The following is a 17,391-nucleotide window of genomic DNA, read 5'->3' on the forward strand; positions in this document are numbered from 1 at the left end:
CTAAGCTACATCATAACATAAACAAGTGAAAAATGTATATAGTTTGTCATCTGAAATAATGTTTAATTTACAAATTTTAATACATTTTTTGAATATAAAATCTATTTAAAGCTTACAATTTGCCAATTTAGAAGACATGTACGGGCTCATTTTTTAAATTCTATTTAAAAGAAAGTCGATGGTTATTATATATAATATCTGTTTTATTTTAACACAGAGATATTATGATAAATTCAAAAGTTAAAACAGTTTGCCAACACATGGCTCTCACTTCTCTTTCCACACATTTTAATTCACCTTTTTTTTATACACGTGTAATGTGTTAGTGAAAACTCAAGGTCTCACTTAAGTTGATAAAAGTATAAAAGTCTGCCACAGGTCTGGAAAAAGAGGTGAAGGTGTTTGATTTCAAGGATTGTTACTTGTAAGCATAAACGTGTTGAGGGATCCTGACAGAATGTACGCCAGCAGGAGTCTGTGAACTTGGACTGAGGTTTGGTGGTCAGTGAAGAGCTTTGTAAGAAGAATGTTGGGGCGTCTGAGGGAGAAAGTGTCGCTGTAAAGGGACCAGTGAACTCTGAGGCTGGAATAATAACCCGGTAAATATCGGGGGGAATCGAATCCATGACGACGTTATGAAATGTATACGATACATATGACGATACAATGTATTGCGATACTGTAGGAAAAACTCTTAGAACAAAGAAATGAGTAAATACTTTCTCTGATCAAATGGAAAAAGGCTTGTAAGAAAGTGCTTTTAAGGTATTAACATCAAATGTACTACCTGGACCTGAACTATCTGGAGTAACATGCAATATTCAGTAGGCGTCAGTGTTTAATTTTTTAACTTTAAACTTTGTTTTAAAGACGATATGAGTCCAAACATCAGCTTTAAAAGCTGCTGGACTCTTGTGTATACTTTCTTTTTCACAAATTGCTGCCATTTGAACAGTTTTATTGTTACTTTGGCACAGAGGAAATAAGGAATGTTGCCAACTATTGGCCGGAGGTTTAATTGCAGCACACAAATGAATAAACGCTGTGAATATTTGAGTGTTAATTTTAAAATAAAAAAATCAAATGATTTTTTTTAACACACTTTTAATATATAAGCCATAATTTATTAAATTCATTCAAATAAAAACATTTTTAAAGTTAAAGAAAATAACAATGTTAAAAAAATAAATCGATACAGTGCTTTTGAATATACATACAGTATCGGGAATAAAAATATATCTAGATATATCTTTATATCGATTATTTTCCTTCTCCCCTAGTAAATTGTTTATTTACATTTTTTGAGTAAAAGGTCACTTGCAACTCCCCAAAAGGTTATATCTTTGTACAAAGATGTATCTTTTTAATTTGTTAGTAGGTAAGTTAGTAAGTAATTCATATTTGTAGAGCGAAAATCAAGTTAAAGCCTGCATGAATAGCCTTATACTTAAGCATTTATTGAAGACATAAGACTGTCTCAGGCTATTTACCCTTGTGTTAACTCTGGGTCTGGATGACTGAGCGACAACATGAGGGTTAAAGCGGTGGAAAAATCAATTCCTGAAGCCCATTGATTTAGCAAAATATGATAGTATGACTTAGTAAGTGAAGAAAGAACAAATGATAATTATATAATATGGTATAAAATAGAATTGGTTTATGTTCAAGTAGGTTTTTTCATTTTTTTTCATCTGTTTTAGTGGAAAAGTTGCTTCAAAACATTGTTATGGATCCAAGTAGTAAACGCAGCAATACTTACGAGTGTTGTTCTGGAAACTTTGTGAACCTGGAATGGTTCCAATTCATTTTTAGGGGCAAAGTAACACCTTTGAAAGTACCTTGTTTTACCAGCATGGTGTCAATATTGTCCGAGCCGTCCTTTCAACTAGGGAATGAGATTCTCACGGAAGCTGCGTTGTAAACATTTGCTTTTGATAATCAATTCAATTAGCTTCAGATTTTAACCTTGAAACCTGTGACTCTGTTGCTGCGTCAAATTACAAAGAGAAGTTCATATGTTTTTTAAAGCCTATGTTGTAAAATGAGGTGTGAAAAGTAATTTAGCCCTTATAAGCTCTAGCCTGAAGGAAAAGTTTGCCTCAGTCGTCACTATTTGTTCGACAGTAACTATGACAATGCTAGGCCTGACTGCATCAAAGAGAGATCATGCAGATCTTTTATAGGATATCTGGAATCGCTCTGCCACAGGTCGTCAAGTCGCTATTGTTTGCGTCTTCGAGACTCGACTTGGTGACTGGATCTGTGTAGGAAACTGAAAGGATCATTGTGTAATCTCTGAGGCTGTGATGCCACTTCCTCCTGCTGACCTTCCCAAGTCGTTTCTACACCTTTCTATAAGCCTGACAAAATGCAGAGTTGGTAATCAGCGAGCATTTTCTTCTCCGAAATTCAGCATTAATGGAAACTCTTTCAACAATTGCTATAAAGCATACTTACAACATGCTACTTATCATGTTTTTATACGTACACATCAACTCAAACATCATTTAGAGACTGCATTAACAAAAGTGTCCTTTGAACCCAAACAAAATATTACTGATCATGATTTTATTTCTACTTTATTAGTATAAACATTTGAGTCCAATGTTTAGGTTTCAGTTGTATGTATTGATGAGAATTTCTGCAAATAAAGTCATTTGTTCAAAGGATTATGTACATTTTGAAGGGAGATTCGGTTTCACTTTAAAGTGATAGTTCTCCCCAAAACTCACTAATTTTCTACTCACCCTCTTGTTGACTAAGAGTTGGGGTTATTTTTAGTTGCTTTTTAGACTTATAGACAAAAATGTTTGTTCATTTTAATGTAGTGACTGGAGCTCAGTTGTCTTCGTCCAAAAAGACACTTAAAAACATCCAAATACCTCCATACTGCTCGTCTGTAACGTCCGGTGTACACAGTAGACTGTATGTTGCTCTGGAAGCACTCGCGATAGTAATATCAGAGTAGGTGATTATTCTTTAAACCTCTGCCACAAACGACCTGTAAAATATAAACTTATTTATTTGTTTCTGGAAAAATTATATTCGTTCATGCGTCAATACAAGATGGACGTTACCAACAGTATGGAGGTATTTGTGTCCATCCAAGTGTCTTTTTGGATGAAGATGAAGACGAAGACAACTGAGCTGCAGTCGCTACATTAAAATGAACAAACATTTTTGTCTTTAACTCTAAAAAGGAACAGATTACTCTGAAAATAATCCCAACCCTTAGTCGACACGAGGGTGAAGTTTTAATTTTGGGTGAACTATTACTTTTACAATACAGTAGTTAGAAGTGTCTATTGTTTTCCATTTGGCACCTTAAAAGAGGTTTTGATTTATTTTGCATGTATGTACGCTAATACTTCAAACCATAAGTTAAAAAAAAAACTACTTCATAAGCAGTGGTAAATATATGGATGGTTCATGTTCCTGCTGAACTCTTGCTAGCTTTATAACAGCTACTAATCAAAAGTATCCATTACTTGCATTACGTCCGTGGCGGGCAGTAGGAGAGACTGAGGTCATGATGGCACTGCCGTGATCAGACGGTTATGACGATGAAACACATCTGGATTGTATTTGACTTTATTTTGTTTCAGGGATTTATGAACAAGTAGTAAAACCTGAAGTTTCTCGGTGTGTGACCTTTGTCCCATCGGTTCTGGTTTATAACTAGCTGCTGGTGAAGTCCAAGGTGTCTTAATGGGGGCTTTAAAGAGGTCGGTTAACAACTGTAGCAGTCAGTTGGCCGAGATGAAAAGATACACTCGCACGCACACACACATTTTGTATTGTTTTAAACTTGGATGTAAAACACGCAAGTAAGTTCAGCTTGAAGGTACTTAAATGTGTAAAAGAAAATATCGTGCTAAACCTTTGTTTTAGGTCAAAGAAAAGATCAAGCCGGATGTTTAATTTAAGACGATTCTTTTCTTTTCTCCTTTTTCCTGCAGTGGAAAGCCGGACACTTATTTATAATGAATCATACTTTGAGTATGTCCCTGATCCGCTGCAATGGCACAAGGCCAGCGAACGGTGTCACCAGCGTTCCGGGACCCTGGCCACTCTTTCCAACGCCGTGTCAAACCAAGAGTTCACCAGCATTTTAAAGTCCTTTAATATATCCCAACCCGTGTGGATTAAATGGAATTCTGGCGATCGTAGCAAAGGTATGTTCGGTGTACAGTACTTGGATATATTCACCAATGAATGTATTTCTTACCCTTTGAATTCATTTTCAAATAAATGGTTCAAGAATTTAGTTCCTGGTACCTCAGGTTTTTTTTTTATTTCCAAGTAAAACATCTCTAAACGCTTTTTATTGACCATTATTAGTCGAAAACAGATGTGAAACCCACAACCCTGGGTTTAAGATGTTGTTTCAAGTTCACCTTTTCAGTGGCAGCACGTTATTTGTCACAGTTCCTGTCGCATTCCTGCTTTAATGAAAACAACTTTTGAGTTTGACTCACTCCTGCTTTCTCAAATTCAGCTCCAAGTTAATATGTCGGCCTCGCAAGGCTGTTTTAAAAACAATTCTCATTAGAACATTTAATCTCAACTGTCCACTAAATAGTTATAATTCAATTGGAATTCAGAGCTGAAGCATTTTGTAACTAGTTAAAGTTTTGTGTGTTAAATATTTTTTCCACTTTCAATTAAATACCCTGTGATACATTCTTGATTAATAATCTACTTTGCAAATACAACATTTTTGTGCTTTTTCACCCACATTAGGTTTATCCAGGGCCTTTATTCTTGAATTCAGCGAGCGCTCCGACGTCAAGCACGCCAAGCTCAAGCACAGGTTTTCCTCCATGGACTCCGTGACCGTGTGCGCTCGGGTTCGCTTCGATCAGAACTGCTTTGGAATTTCCACAATTTTCTCCTATTCCATCGAGTCACACATAAAGGAGTTCCAGCTGAGCGCAAACCTGACACAGGGACAGCCTGTAAAGCTGGGTCTGCTGGTCCACGGTATGCACGGAGCGTTTCAAGAAGCCTTCCACCACGACGGGTTCTGGCATACGGTCTGCGTCTCCTGGAGTCAGAACGATGGCAAATGGGAGCTCTATGCCGACGGACTGATCCGCCGTCAGGGGAATCGTCTTCAGAACTTCAGCAGCATCGGCCCGGACGGTTTGTTTATCGTCGGGCAGGAGCAGCACAGTCACGGGGGCTCGTTCAGGAAGAACGAGTCCTTCTCGGGGAGCATCACGGACCTCCACGTTTGGGATCGAGTGCTTAACGCCAGTGAAATCGGCACCATGGAAAAAGAGTGTTCACCCGTATCCTTGGGCCTGGTGTACGAATGGAAGGAAGCGTCGCTGGAAATCGAGTCGTCCATTACGCAGCTGTGGGATGAGAGTCCGTGTGAGGCTACGTCAGGTATGTTGCTGTGTATGGATGGAAGAAACCAACCCTTGAGCTATGGATTAATACTGACCCCTCGGTTCTGCAGTTTCGGAGTCTCAAAGTTATGCATTTCTGATGAATCATAGCATTACTATCTTTTAGGAATGAGGTAATAAAAAGGCAGAGGTCCAAATCCTCCTTAATATATCTGTCATACATACTCATTTTTGTTCTCCTTCATAAAAAATTAGGCCCATCATGATGTAATAAACACAGCAGCTCTTGGCTACCGCTTATAGGCTATTTGGCCGACTAATGGGAAGCATACGTACCGTCCATCTATGGACCTATTTATGTGACTCTTGGCTGGTATAAATAAGGAAACATAAACTCTTTTTTAGAAACAAAACTTCTATTTCAGAGCCCCCATTCCATATAAACAATGCTGAAACACAAACTCACACATTATTGGCACAAAGTCTTGTAAAAGGGAGACACACACACACAGAACACCATCGTCAGCATACAATCAAACATACGTAGATGCAAATATACAAACATCTTGTTGTAACCAGTCCAGAGCTCTTGCTGAGTCAGCGTTATGGTGAGATGTTTTTTTCATTCACTTAATAGTAGTTTTTTCGCAGGTCATGCTATGGTATTTTCACTTTAAAAAAAGAAATAAAGTCAAGTCAAGTCAAGTTCTTTTATTGTCAAATATGCATGTATTAAGACATACAGCATAAATAAAATTGTGGTTCTCTATGACCCACGATGCAAAACATGAATACTTAACGACAGGCATTAAACACTTAAAATAACTAAAGACTTAAACAGACATTCATTTAGATATTCAAGAAAATAAATAAAAATAAATAACCAACAAAATGAAATAAATAATCAACAAACTTAAATAACCCACTAATAATCAGAATATAAACAAAAAACAAAGAGCAAAGTTAATGCACAGATAAACGTTAAAGCAGAGGTGAGATTGATGGTCGGCCCAGTGAATAGAATCCTGGCATTTAACCCGTCCGTGGTAGTTAAAAGGTTGGGGACCCCTAGTTACATATGCTGACCAATGAATGTCAGAATCCTAAAATTTAAAGTACTATAGATGATAAAACTTTGTGTTGATTATAGTATGAGGGCCTGAGAAGTTATTTTAGAGGTTTTACAGTACAGATTGTTGAGAGATTAAAGCCAAATGGTTAAATAATCAATACAATGTTATTGAACCGATATGCCCTCCTGCTAACATACCAGATGTAACGCACGTAGAAGCCGAAAACGAAACAAAGCGGACAAATAACATGTGACTCTTAAACTTGGCGGAGAAAAGAAAACCTGGGGCTGTTATGATTTTATTGTTTAAATCTTCTCCCAACTAAATATTGAACTTGGCAACACGCATTATTGTTCTTGCAAATGTTTAGTGACTCACATCACTCTGAATCTCCACCCATCAAAACAAAATGTTCCCTTTCTGACATCATGGTCCCATGTGAGCAATCAAAGTGTAACGTTCATTCCAGTTCACGAGCCGAACATGTTTGAAAGATGGAGTGTTGCTCCAGATATATATTGTAGTGACTTGACTGTCATGGATGAGACGGAACCCTGGAACACTTTGAAATATTTGGAATTTTCTTACCTCCATATTGTTTGAGTTTTTAATTCTTATTAAAACTTAAAGTTAGGTCACATGTTCTGTTGTAAAGATAATACAAAAATATTTTCTTATTTATTTTGTATAGCACTTTTTAAACCGTAGTTACAAAGTAGATAAAAGCAAACAAATACAGTTAAAAATGACACAATCCATTAAAACAGCACAGTGATAAAACAAGATAAAACAACACGGGTTCCATTCAAGGAAAATATTATTAAATAAAATGATAAAAACACTGGAAATAAAGGAGAGTAAAAGCCCATTGACGAACCCACGGGTTAAGGGTTAAAAGGCGACATTACACAAAATCCAGTCTGTAAAAGTGTGTTTTAAAAGAGATTTAAAAGAAGGAAAATCATTCCTCTGGGATTATCTTAAATTCATATGTCCACTAGCATAAAGCATAATAAAGACGGTGCAGAAAGTTAGCGGTTTTAAAAGGAGTTCTCAGTTATTGTTATCCTGTCTGAAGGTAAACTGTATTCATTTGATTCAAATGTTAACACAAACTGAACCATTTTCTCCACCAGGTAAAATTTCCGTTTTCAAAGACACATTGGAATCCTTCATAGAGGGCGAGTCTTTAGAAAACCAAACCATCTCCCTGGAGCTCTACGACAGTCCTCAGCCTCACGAGGATTGCGTCATCTTCGACCCTGTCGAGGGGAGCATGAGCAACGACGACTGTGACTCGTTCCGAGGATCCGTCTGCCAGTTTGAAAAAGGTGATTTTGTTTTAAGAAGAAGACGTGTCTTTTTTTTCCCTTTGACTTAAAGATTAATGAGTAATCCTACATGTTTTATGCTAATGCAGAATTCCCAAAAGTCATTGGATTTCCAAAGACGCCATTCTTCAAAAGACTGGGCAACAATCCTCTTTTGGTAATGTATTTAAAAAATGTTTCTCTTAGTTGATAAACATCTGGAATCGATCGATCGTATTAAACCGTGGGCTAAGAAAATTCTCAACTTGAATTGGCATTAAAAAAATATATAAATATATCGGCTAAAATAGTAATTTTAGCATCAAAATTAAACGTATTGGTTGAAAAAAAGAAAGAAAGAATTAACTGAAAATACAAGTTGACAAATAAGTAGCCATGAGATAAATATGTTTAAGTAAATGTGTTTTTTGTTCTACAGCTAATATTCTTTCCCTGTCCTGCGTGCATCAGTGCCACCTGCAGTTGATACAGAACTCTGCAGCGAGAATTCTGACTCGCTCTAGTAGAAGAACTCACATTTATTTATTCATTTATTTATTTATGGAGACTCTTTCAAGAAACATCTTTAGATGTTTTTATTTGTTCAGGCTTTTCCTTGATTTTCTGGAACTCCTGTTGTGTTATCAGTTTTATCTTGATCTTTAAAATATATACTTTATTGAGTATTGTTTTGATTGTTTAAGCGCTTTGTGACCCTGGTCTGGAAAAGTGCTATATAAATAAAAAATACTTACTTACTTACTAACATTTCTCCACAAATATAAATTACTTACTTACTTACCTACTTACCATCAAGAAAACTCGAAATTTGAGCATATATTTATTTAATTTGTTTTGTCTTTTGGCTGTTTATTTTTTCATGTCAACTTATTTTATTTAAAAATGTTGCTTTTCAACCAACATATTTTTCAATGACAATTTAAACCCACGTGACATGATTCATTCCACTGTAAAAAAAATCATTAAACATATTTTTGCTCTTCAAATGTTATTCTACATGTAGTCGATGGAATGGGTACCTGGAGGTGGAACTAAAAAGCGTTAACGGAGAGAGAGGGACTTGAGGAAGATGACATTTGACCTCTTCACTCTTGCTTTCTAAGGAGTTGGACGTGAACACGGAGGGGAATCAGAGCCTGACCTCGCTGCAGCACCTGACGCAGGCGGCTTTAGACACACTCGAAGCTGGCGGACCGAACCTGCTGTCGTCCAGCGACGTCCACTATATTTCACAGACCCTGCAGTCGGAGGTGAGCCGGCTGGCAGCTGCTCCGTCGGCCAGTCTGGACTCCGCCGAGGCCATGGTCTCCATCGCCTCCAACTACATAAAAGTGGCCAGTCTGATGCTGGAGCCCTTCACGGCGGAACAGTGGATGGGCACGACGGACGACGAGGTGACTATGACCGATCTTGAGTGAGATAATCGTCATTAATCTTAATTAATCGTACTGACTCTTGAACAGTTGATGCCTTTTCCATTTCTTAAACCCATCAGTAAGTCTAGTTTTGTGTCATGCAGGTCAGTGTGGGGCCGTTCACCATCGTCAAGAGCATCGACAGTCTCACCGAATCGCTCGCCGCCATGTTGTCTGCAGACAGAACCAGCTTCTCCCTTTCCACCAAGAATATAAGTGAGTCACAAAACATGTTGGAAAAAACGCACAACAGTATCTGTTTTCTATCCTTATACAGGGTTGCCACAGATCCTTGAAAAATGCTTAAAGTGATATTTCACCTAATATTCAAACTTCACTCATTTTCTACTCACTCTCATGTCAACTAAGGGTTGGCATTATTTTCAGAGCAATCTGGTCCTTTTTAGAGTTTTAGACAAAATTGTTTGTTCATTTTAATGTAGCGACTGGAGCTCAGTTGTCTTCGTCTTCATCTTCGTCCAAAAAGACACTTAAAAACATCCAAATAGCTCCATACTGTCGTCTGTAACGTCCTTCTTGTGTTGAAGCCTCGACATGACGAACCAAACCTTAGGAAAAAAACTTTAATAAGTCCATATTTTAAGCATGTTTGTAGCAGAAGGTCCCAGAACATCAGCGTAAATCTTGCACTCACACTTGCGATGTGTTTGAATGAGGAACTTCGAGCTGGAGCTGAGAGACTGCGAACTTCTGCTACAAAAAATCAAAAAAAAAATACATGTATATTTAATTTATTTCGGAACATTTTCATGTCAAGGCTTCGTACAAAACTCTCTTTTCATTGAAATATTGACTACTGATTAGAAAATGATCTTAAGCCCCGCCCACTTAAAACCCCTGTGTTTGTCTGGAGATAAAAATCTGGTTTATCATAACCACACCCACTCTGCTGTGATTGGTCAAACGTTGATGTTTGTCACCATGTGTCATTAATCTTTGAAGTCTCCACCTCAAAGGGACTCGTTTTATAAACAAAGCGGGGTGTGATTACAGCTGTCTGGAGGAGGAGTGAAACCAATATTACGTCATAATGGTCTCCACTCTCGTAACCTTTCCTTCGCCCAGATTTCCGACGGGGGAGAACTTTATAAAGTAATACGTTGAAAACATGGTCATGATAAGAGACTTACTGCATCTTGGAGATTAAGACATTTGAAACATGAGAGTGAGTCAGGAGAGTTTTTCAAATTAGTTGACCTTGAAGTTTTTTTCTGAACAATTCTTCATGTTGAGGCTTCAATACTAGACGTACGTTAATGTTAAAATTAATAAACTTTTTGTCTATAACTCTAAAAAGGAATAGATTACTCTAAAAATATTCCCAACCATTAGCCAACATGAGGGTGAGTAGAAAATGAGTGAAACTATCACTTGAAAAGGAAAGTTTTTAATTGGCATTAAAATATATTTCCATCAGATTTCACTTTGTCTTAAAAATCTCAACACATGACAAAAAAATTTGAATGTGGTTTATTGGTTGATTGTATTGGTATTTAAAAGTTTAAAAGTGAATTTAACTTCCTTTAAAGCTGTAGAATTATCTTCTAAGCAATATTGAAAGTCTTCTTAACCGTTGAATCTACCTTGTTATCAAGGTTTGCATGAAAGCATCAAAACTTTCAATACTCACGATCCCTGTTATGTAGTAATATTATGATTCCGTGTGTCAATGTCAACGCCTTTAGATGTGCAGATGAAGTGGCAGAACCTTTCAGAAGAAAGTTGCTGTCAATCCTTCAAACCCTCTGCACCTGGAGAGACCATTGTTCGGGACGAACTCGGCATCCCTGACTCTGAGCTGCAGAGAATCCACACCCACGGTAAGAGATGTTATAGTTTTCACTCCATGGTTACGATCTGAAGTGTCAACAACATTGTTAAGTTAAAACAGCTGTAAAGACTGCTTTCATATTCTTTTCATTCTTTTATTAATCCTTCTTCTCTGTGTTAATTGATTCATTTTGAATTTGAGTGTCACATGATCAACAAACTACTTTACCCAGTCAGAGATAGTATTTTTTATATGACTTAAAAGCTTACCTGGAAGATAAAACAAGACCGTTTATTATTTAAATTACCCTTCTTTTTTTTTTTGAGCACCGAAGTGTATATACAGAGAACTGAACTCTAACAGTTACTACCGACTCAAAAAGTTTGCTAAATGAAGGCCAAAACACTCGTTTAATATTTGCATTAAAGTTCAAATTTAATTTCCTTGAAATAAGAGGGAGAAAATGAGCATATTCACACTAAACGTTAATGTTTGTCACCATGTGCCATTAATCCATAATTAAGTTTCCACCTCAAAGGGACTCGTTGTATAAACAAAGCGGGGCGAGTGGCCGGAGTAGGAATGAAGCCATTATTATAATGGACTCCGCTCTCGTAACCTCTTGTTTGCCCAGATTTCAGACGGGGGAGAACTTTATAAAGTAGTAAGTTCAAAACATGGTCATGATGAGGGTCCCTGATAGTAAGGGAGTAAGTAATGAGTTACTGACAAATGAGGCCAAAAACTAAGAGAACCAGACTGGAGTGCCCTTCATAGATACAGCTACACATGTGACAACGGAGGTTCCATGGAATTGCAGCGCCACTGTTCTGACCCCTAGGGGGAGGCAGAAAACATATTTTCAATTTTATGTATTGTGGCTTTGATGTGTACATTTTTTTCAGTTTGATTTAGAAGTATATGATATGTTAAATCATGTCTATATTCCACTAATTGAAGGGACTTAGTGTCATTATTTCCTGAGTCCACTAGATGTCACTCTTTGCTCTATAATCTATTGCTTTGAAAAGCTATTCTATTGAAACCTCACATCATTTTTAAGCTGAGGGAGCCCCCTTCTGTATATGACACTGCTTCACGAAGCTTCATCGACACATTGTAAGTACAATATTAACACAACTACAATATTCACACAAGCATGCGCACTGGCTTCTAACTCCGTCAGCAACAAGGCAGACAGAAACGACCAGAGAGCAGATTTCATTACATTATTGTCAAACTGAGGATGTTTTAAATGAAAGTAAAACGTTGTTTTACAGTGTCGGGCGACCGTTTTGCACAAGTATAGTCATTTCAAAACACAACTTTACAAGCGATTTGTAGATACAAGATACGTTGTGACAATGAGTGTTGTTTCCACTTTGGGTGTCAGTGTTGTTGTATGTGTTGGAGTCTCGTTAGATCAACAATAGTGTGTTTAATCATAAAAGAAGACGTGATGTTTTATGACGTGCGGGAGGTTAATGCTCGTTTTAATCACTGACACTAACATGTTTACTTCTAGTGATTTTCTCCCTTTCCCTAATCATTTTGAAAGAAAACCTTGATTTAAATCATTTAAATCACCACAATTTAAAGTAAAAAAAAAAAACACCCTAATTGTTTTGCTGAAGGTTTAAATAATAGTATGCTGAACATAAATGTATACTTTAATTAGTTTACAGTAAATAATATACAAGAAGGGGATCTGTTCATTTATACGGAATAAACATTGTTGTTCCTGTGTGTGTGTTTGTTTAAGTGTCATCATAAAACCAATGATGATGGTTTGATATTAAGCATTACGAGTTGCATGATGTTGAATTAGTAATTAAATAATAATGCTATTTTACACTTCTTATAATTGACTAAATTCATGACCCTCACCGCACGTTATGAAGTACTTAACTTGTTATTATAAAGATACTGGTTCAGTTAATAGTTAGTCATACCTTGCAATCGCTTCTAAAGTTGTGTTTGTTAAATGAATAAACTTGCGCAAAACGATCATTGATCTAAACTGCGAACCCATCACTAGCTGGCATAAATGGTGCTTCATAATCTAACTTTTTGAGGAACAAAAAACACGACATACAATCGAAAAGTGGAGCAATTTCAACATTTGTTCTTCTTCATATGTTTCATCAGACGAGGGTGGAAATGAAAATGTCCACTTCACGTCGGTAGTTTTATGTTCATAAAACCTCATGATAATTCATCAGTTTTTGATTATCTGTGAAATTCAAAAATAGTATCCTGTTGAAACTGAATGAAAATAATGTAAACTCAACTGTTTTTTTTGTCTCGACTTGATTCAGGAGTGGAGGAAGTCGTGTTCATCCACACCTACTACAGTCGTCTGAGTGAGATCGGATCTCAAACCCACGAAGCTTCATCGAGTCACCAAGACCATGTGAAAAGGTTTTTTCTCCAGCATTTACTCTTGACGTGTCCATCACTTATTCGCCTTTCATTTGTAAATAAAACAAACATTTTACTGATCATTCTTTTCTTTTATATGTTGTTTGTCTTCAGAGTTCTCCAGGATCACCTGGCTTCTGCCGTCATATCGGCGTCCGTGCGAGACGTCTCCAGAGCCAGAAGTATTCCTGTCGCCGTCAGGTTCAGCCTCTCCTCTTCAAACGTGGTACAGTTCTTGCAAATATTTCCCATTTCTCTTCACCGGTACATGTTTGTTCTCATATTTTGTGAAGCTGTGTTATTGCTTTCAACTGTCATAGAGAAGCAGACGAATATAAATATAACACCAAATATAACCTGTGTATTAAATTATTATTTATTAAGGTGGATCATTTCAAGAGAGCCACTCCAGTTTGTGCGTTTTGGAATTTCAGCTTGATGTAAGTATAATGTTATAAAAGTAAAAATACACACATACTCTTGATATAATTACTTTTTTTCTTCAATATTTTCAAATACAAAGACACTTTTTATTGCTTATTTCCTGTTTAGTTTTTTTTCAAAGAAGCCATTTATTTTTGAGGTTCTTCTAATAATTAAGGAATTACACTTGTTTGTACTTGTAAATTAACAAAAAGGTTGAGATTGGGATTTAAACTTAAACATCTGTATTTTATTGAACAAGACAAATGTGTCTCTTCACTCGTCAATATTTAAAAAGATATATAATAATTGAAATCAAAACATAATACAGGAATTTAAACAGATTTTTTTCTTCTACCTAAAAGTTCTTTTTTGTCGTAACAGGGATTCTCACAGCAGCAGCTGGTCTTCTGACGGCTGCGTGGTGACCTCTGCTGGCACTGATGTCACTTCCTGTTTGTGCAACCATACCACCAACTTTGCAGTGTTGATGAACTATATGGGTTCAAAGGTGAGAAAACACTCATTATAAACCATTTTCTTAAAGAAAGAAAGTAATCGGCACCAGTGTTTATTTGATATAAATGTGAAATATCTTGATAAGTTTGACTCCTTAAACAGATTTTTCTTTATTTGTGATTCTCTTTATGAATCATGAGAATCTGCAGTTACTCATACTAACCACTAGGGGTCCTCGCGTCTTGTTTTTGAGTTTGTTGTGTTAAAACATAAATTATATACATGTTAAAATGACTTAATTTAAACTTTTTTCCCTCCAGTGGAGTCCCGAGGAAGAGCTTATTTTGACCAAACTGACTTTTATTGGCTGTGGGGCTTCTTTATGTGCGCTGGTGGTGACGCTGATGCTGTTTACTGTTCTTGAGTGAGTACATTCAATACAGAACATTCAACATTCAATTCAGTCAGTCAAACTGTTTCTGTGTTAAGAATAAATACTTAAGAACACTTTAAATGAAGAGAGATAGATTTAGACTTAATTGAATTGAGTTTAATATTTTTTTTAAGTAAAATCTTTAATAAATGAAGTGTCAATAAAGCTGTACTAACAGTGAACAAAAGTAACTTTTTTGGCTGGCAGCAGAAGCAAAAATGTGATTTCAGCTCCAACAAATGCAACGTAGTAATTTAATAAGTCACATTTAAGAGTTAAATTTCATTAGCTTCAAAAAATTCATTTTATTAAATTTAAATCTAGACCTGGGCAAATTGGGTCGGGGGCCACACACGGCCCTTTGACTCAATCTATGCGGCCTGCATCAGGTCACAGTAATATTACAAAACGCTAGGCTATCTTAATTTTATCTCGAGTTTTACTACATGTTACTTGTTCGCCCTTGTGTTATCTCTGAGTCAAGGTGACCTGAAGACCTTGTGTTGTCTCTGGGTCAAAGTGAACGACCTCCACCACTGCATATGTATTTATGGAAGCCAAGGAGGTCGTTCACTTTGACCCATAGACAGACTTTTTTTAATTTGTATTTTTTATAGTAACCGTTTCATTTTTCATATTCCTATTTTTTATATTTTGTTAAAAATGATAATTTAATAGTTTGCATAGAAGCATTTTTTGGCCTTTAGTGTATTTTATTTTTAATTGTAAAAAATATTTTCTTTAGAATCTTTTAATTAAATGATTACATTTTATTTTAAATTAATTTTCAATGAAATTATATTCAATCAAATTAATAATAAATCTCTTTATTTTTTCATTTTCTTGAAAAAAAAAATAGAAAATCATCATTCAAATCATTAAATTATTTTTTCTTTCCCTCTCTTCTTTGGCCTTCATGTTCCTGTATAATAGTCTCGGTATATAATATGGCCCGTGAGGAAACCATATTACCCACCTGATAAAGACCGATTTTTAGTTTGCAGAGTATTTGGTGATATCTTGTGCAATAAAGCACAAAATAAGACTAATAATAAAACAGCTTTAAGTTCAACACTATGTACAAATAACTAATAATAAAATATAATTTCCTCATCTCAATATACATTTCAGCATCCCGCGGTCGGACAGGACATCGATCCACAAGAACCTGTTCATCGCTCTGATCTGTGCTCAAGTGATCCTGCTGTGCAGCGGCTCCGCCATTCACAGTAAGGTATCACATCCTCTCCTTAAAAATCGAATGTACCTTCAAAATAAACTTTAAACTAGTTTTTATTTTGTTTCTCTGGTGTGTTTGAAGGTAGCGTGTACTCTTGTGGCGGCGCTCCTTCACCTCTTCTTCATGGCAGCGTTCAGCTGGATGCTGGTGGAGGGTCTGCTGCTCTGGAGCAAGGTGGTCGCCGTCAACCTCATCGAGGACAGACATATGAAATACTACTATCTCATCGGCTGGGGTACTAGATTACTCTTCAAACTACGCTGTTAACATGGTCCTTCTCTACAGTATAGGAGTGTTTGTAACACTTTGAACACAAATTAAATATTAAAACACTATTTATTCACAGCAAATTAACCACTTTTTAACCGTTATTAAGTACTAACTCACACCTTGTTCATTGTGACTGTATTCTACCGCTAATAGCATGATAGTAAGGAGTATTATTAACAGGAAATAAAGAAGTAATTAAAGATAAACTTCGGTGAAAACTAACTTATCTCTATTTACCCGTTATTAGGTACAAGTATAACAGGAGAAGTCATTCACTATTAATAATACTTTCTCTTTTAAATAGTTATATTTTAAATATACAAGGATTAATAGCATCCATAACACAATTACTCTTAACAAGTATTTGTTATTTTGAATTTGAATGAATATGTACGGTACTTGGATACTGTAGATAAGTAGAAAAGTCCTGTTAAGTGTAATTTGACATTTTGTCAAATACTTGTGAATTAAGTATGAATATGCTGCAGCTTTAGAATAGGAAACGTATTCACTATTACAAATATTTATTTTTGAGTAATTAGGATGTCATTAATATTTGTATATTTTTTATATAACTTTGTATAACTTTGTTTTACTTTAAGAGAGGCAATATTAGAAATAGTACATTTCTTCTCTCATTGTACCAAATAAGTGGTAAATAGAGAGAAAGTAGTTTTTACATTAGTTTATCTTTAATTAATTTAATGACATTTATTTCCTGTTAATAATTAGCAATTAAACGTGTTGTTCGTGTACTCCTTACTATCATGTTATTACAATATAATGAAAATGAACAAAGTCTGACTTTATAATGGTTAATCACTAGTTAATTTGCTGTAAACACACCTGTGAATAAATAATGTATTAATAGTTAATTTGTGTTTGCGAAGTTTTAATTTCATGTTTTAATGTCTCAAGATTGAATTGTCATGAATAAATGTTTGGTGAATAACCAGTAAGTAACCATGAAAATCAATTCTATCTCTCTTATTCCAGGGCTGCCGGTGCTGATCGTCACCATAACTCTGGCCTCAGCCTCTGGCAAGTACTCGGCCGATGGCTACTGTTGGCTCAGTGTACAGAACGGCGTCATCTGGGGCTTCGCGGGGCCAGTTATCTTCATCATCATGGTGAGAGAATTCTATCATCTCTTAATGATTAATGCTTTTATCATCTG

The 17,391-nt window shown here is 36.0% G+C and overlaps 1 protein-coding gene across 1 annotated transcript in view; it reads left to right on the forward strand.

The window, feature by feature from the left end:
* LOC148085325 (adhesion G protein-coupled receptor D2) overlaps window positions 1–17,391 on the forward strand; it is a 97,219-nt gene that overhangs the window by 706 nt on the left and 79,122 nt on the right. The window contains exons 4-18 of the mRNA XM_087783513.1: window positions 3,960–4,175; window positions 4,744–5,394; window positions 7,567–7,761; window positions 7,851–7,918; window positions 8,865–9,155; window positions 9,281–9,392; window positions 10,883–11,017; window positions 13,287–13,389; window positions 13,504–13,615; window positions 13,774–13,829; window positions 14,197–14,323; window positions 14,592–14,695; window positions 15,836–15,938; window positions 16,026–16,179; window positions 17,211–17,344. Coding sequence (XP_087639639.1) covers window positions 3,960–4,175; window positions 4,744–5,394; window positions 7,567–7,761; window positions 7,851–7,918; window positions 8,865–9,155; window positions 9,281–9,392; window positions 10,883–11,017; window positions 13,287–13,389; window positions 13,504–13,615; window positions 13,774–13,829; window positions 14,197–14,323; window positions 14,592–14,695; window positions 15,836–15,938; window positions 16,026–16,179; window positions 17,211–17,344 — 2,561 coding nt within the window. The remainder of the gene's footprint in view (window positions 1–3,959; window positions 4,176–4,743; window positions 5,395–7,566; window positions 7,762–7,850; window positions 7,919–8,864; window positions 9,156–9,280; window positions 9,393–10,882; window positions 11,018–13,286; window positions 13,390–13,503; window positions 13,616–13,773; window positions 13,830–14,196; window positions 14,324–14,591; window positions 14,696–15,835; window positions 15,939–16,025; window positions 16,180–17,210; window positions 17,345–17,391) is intronic.

The sequence above is a fragment of the Callionymus lyra genome, chromosome 2, assembly GCF_982586985.1.
Source record: "Callionymus lyra chromosome 2, fCalLyr1.hap1.1, whole genome shotgun sequence".
NCBI classification, from domain to species: domain Eukaryota; kingdom Metazoa; phylum Chordata; class Actinopteri; order Syngnathiformes; family Callionymidae; genus Callionymus; species Callionymus lyra.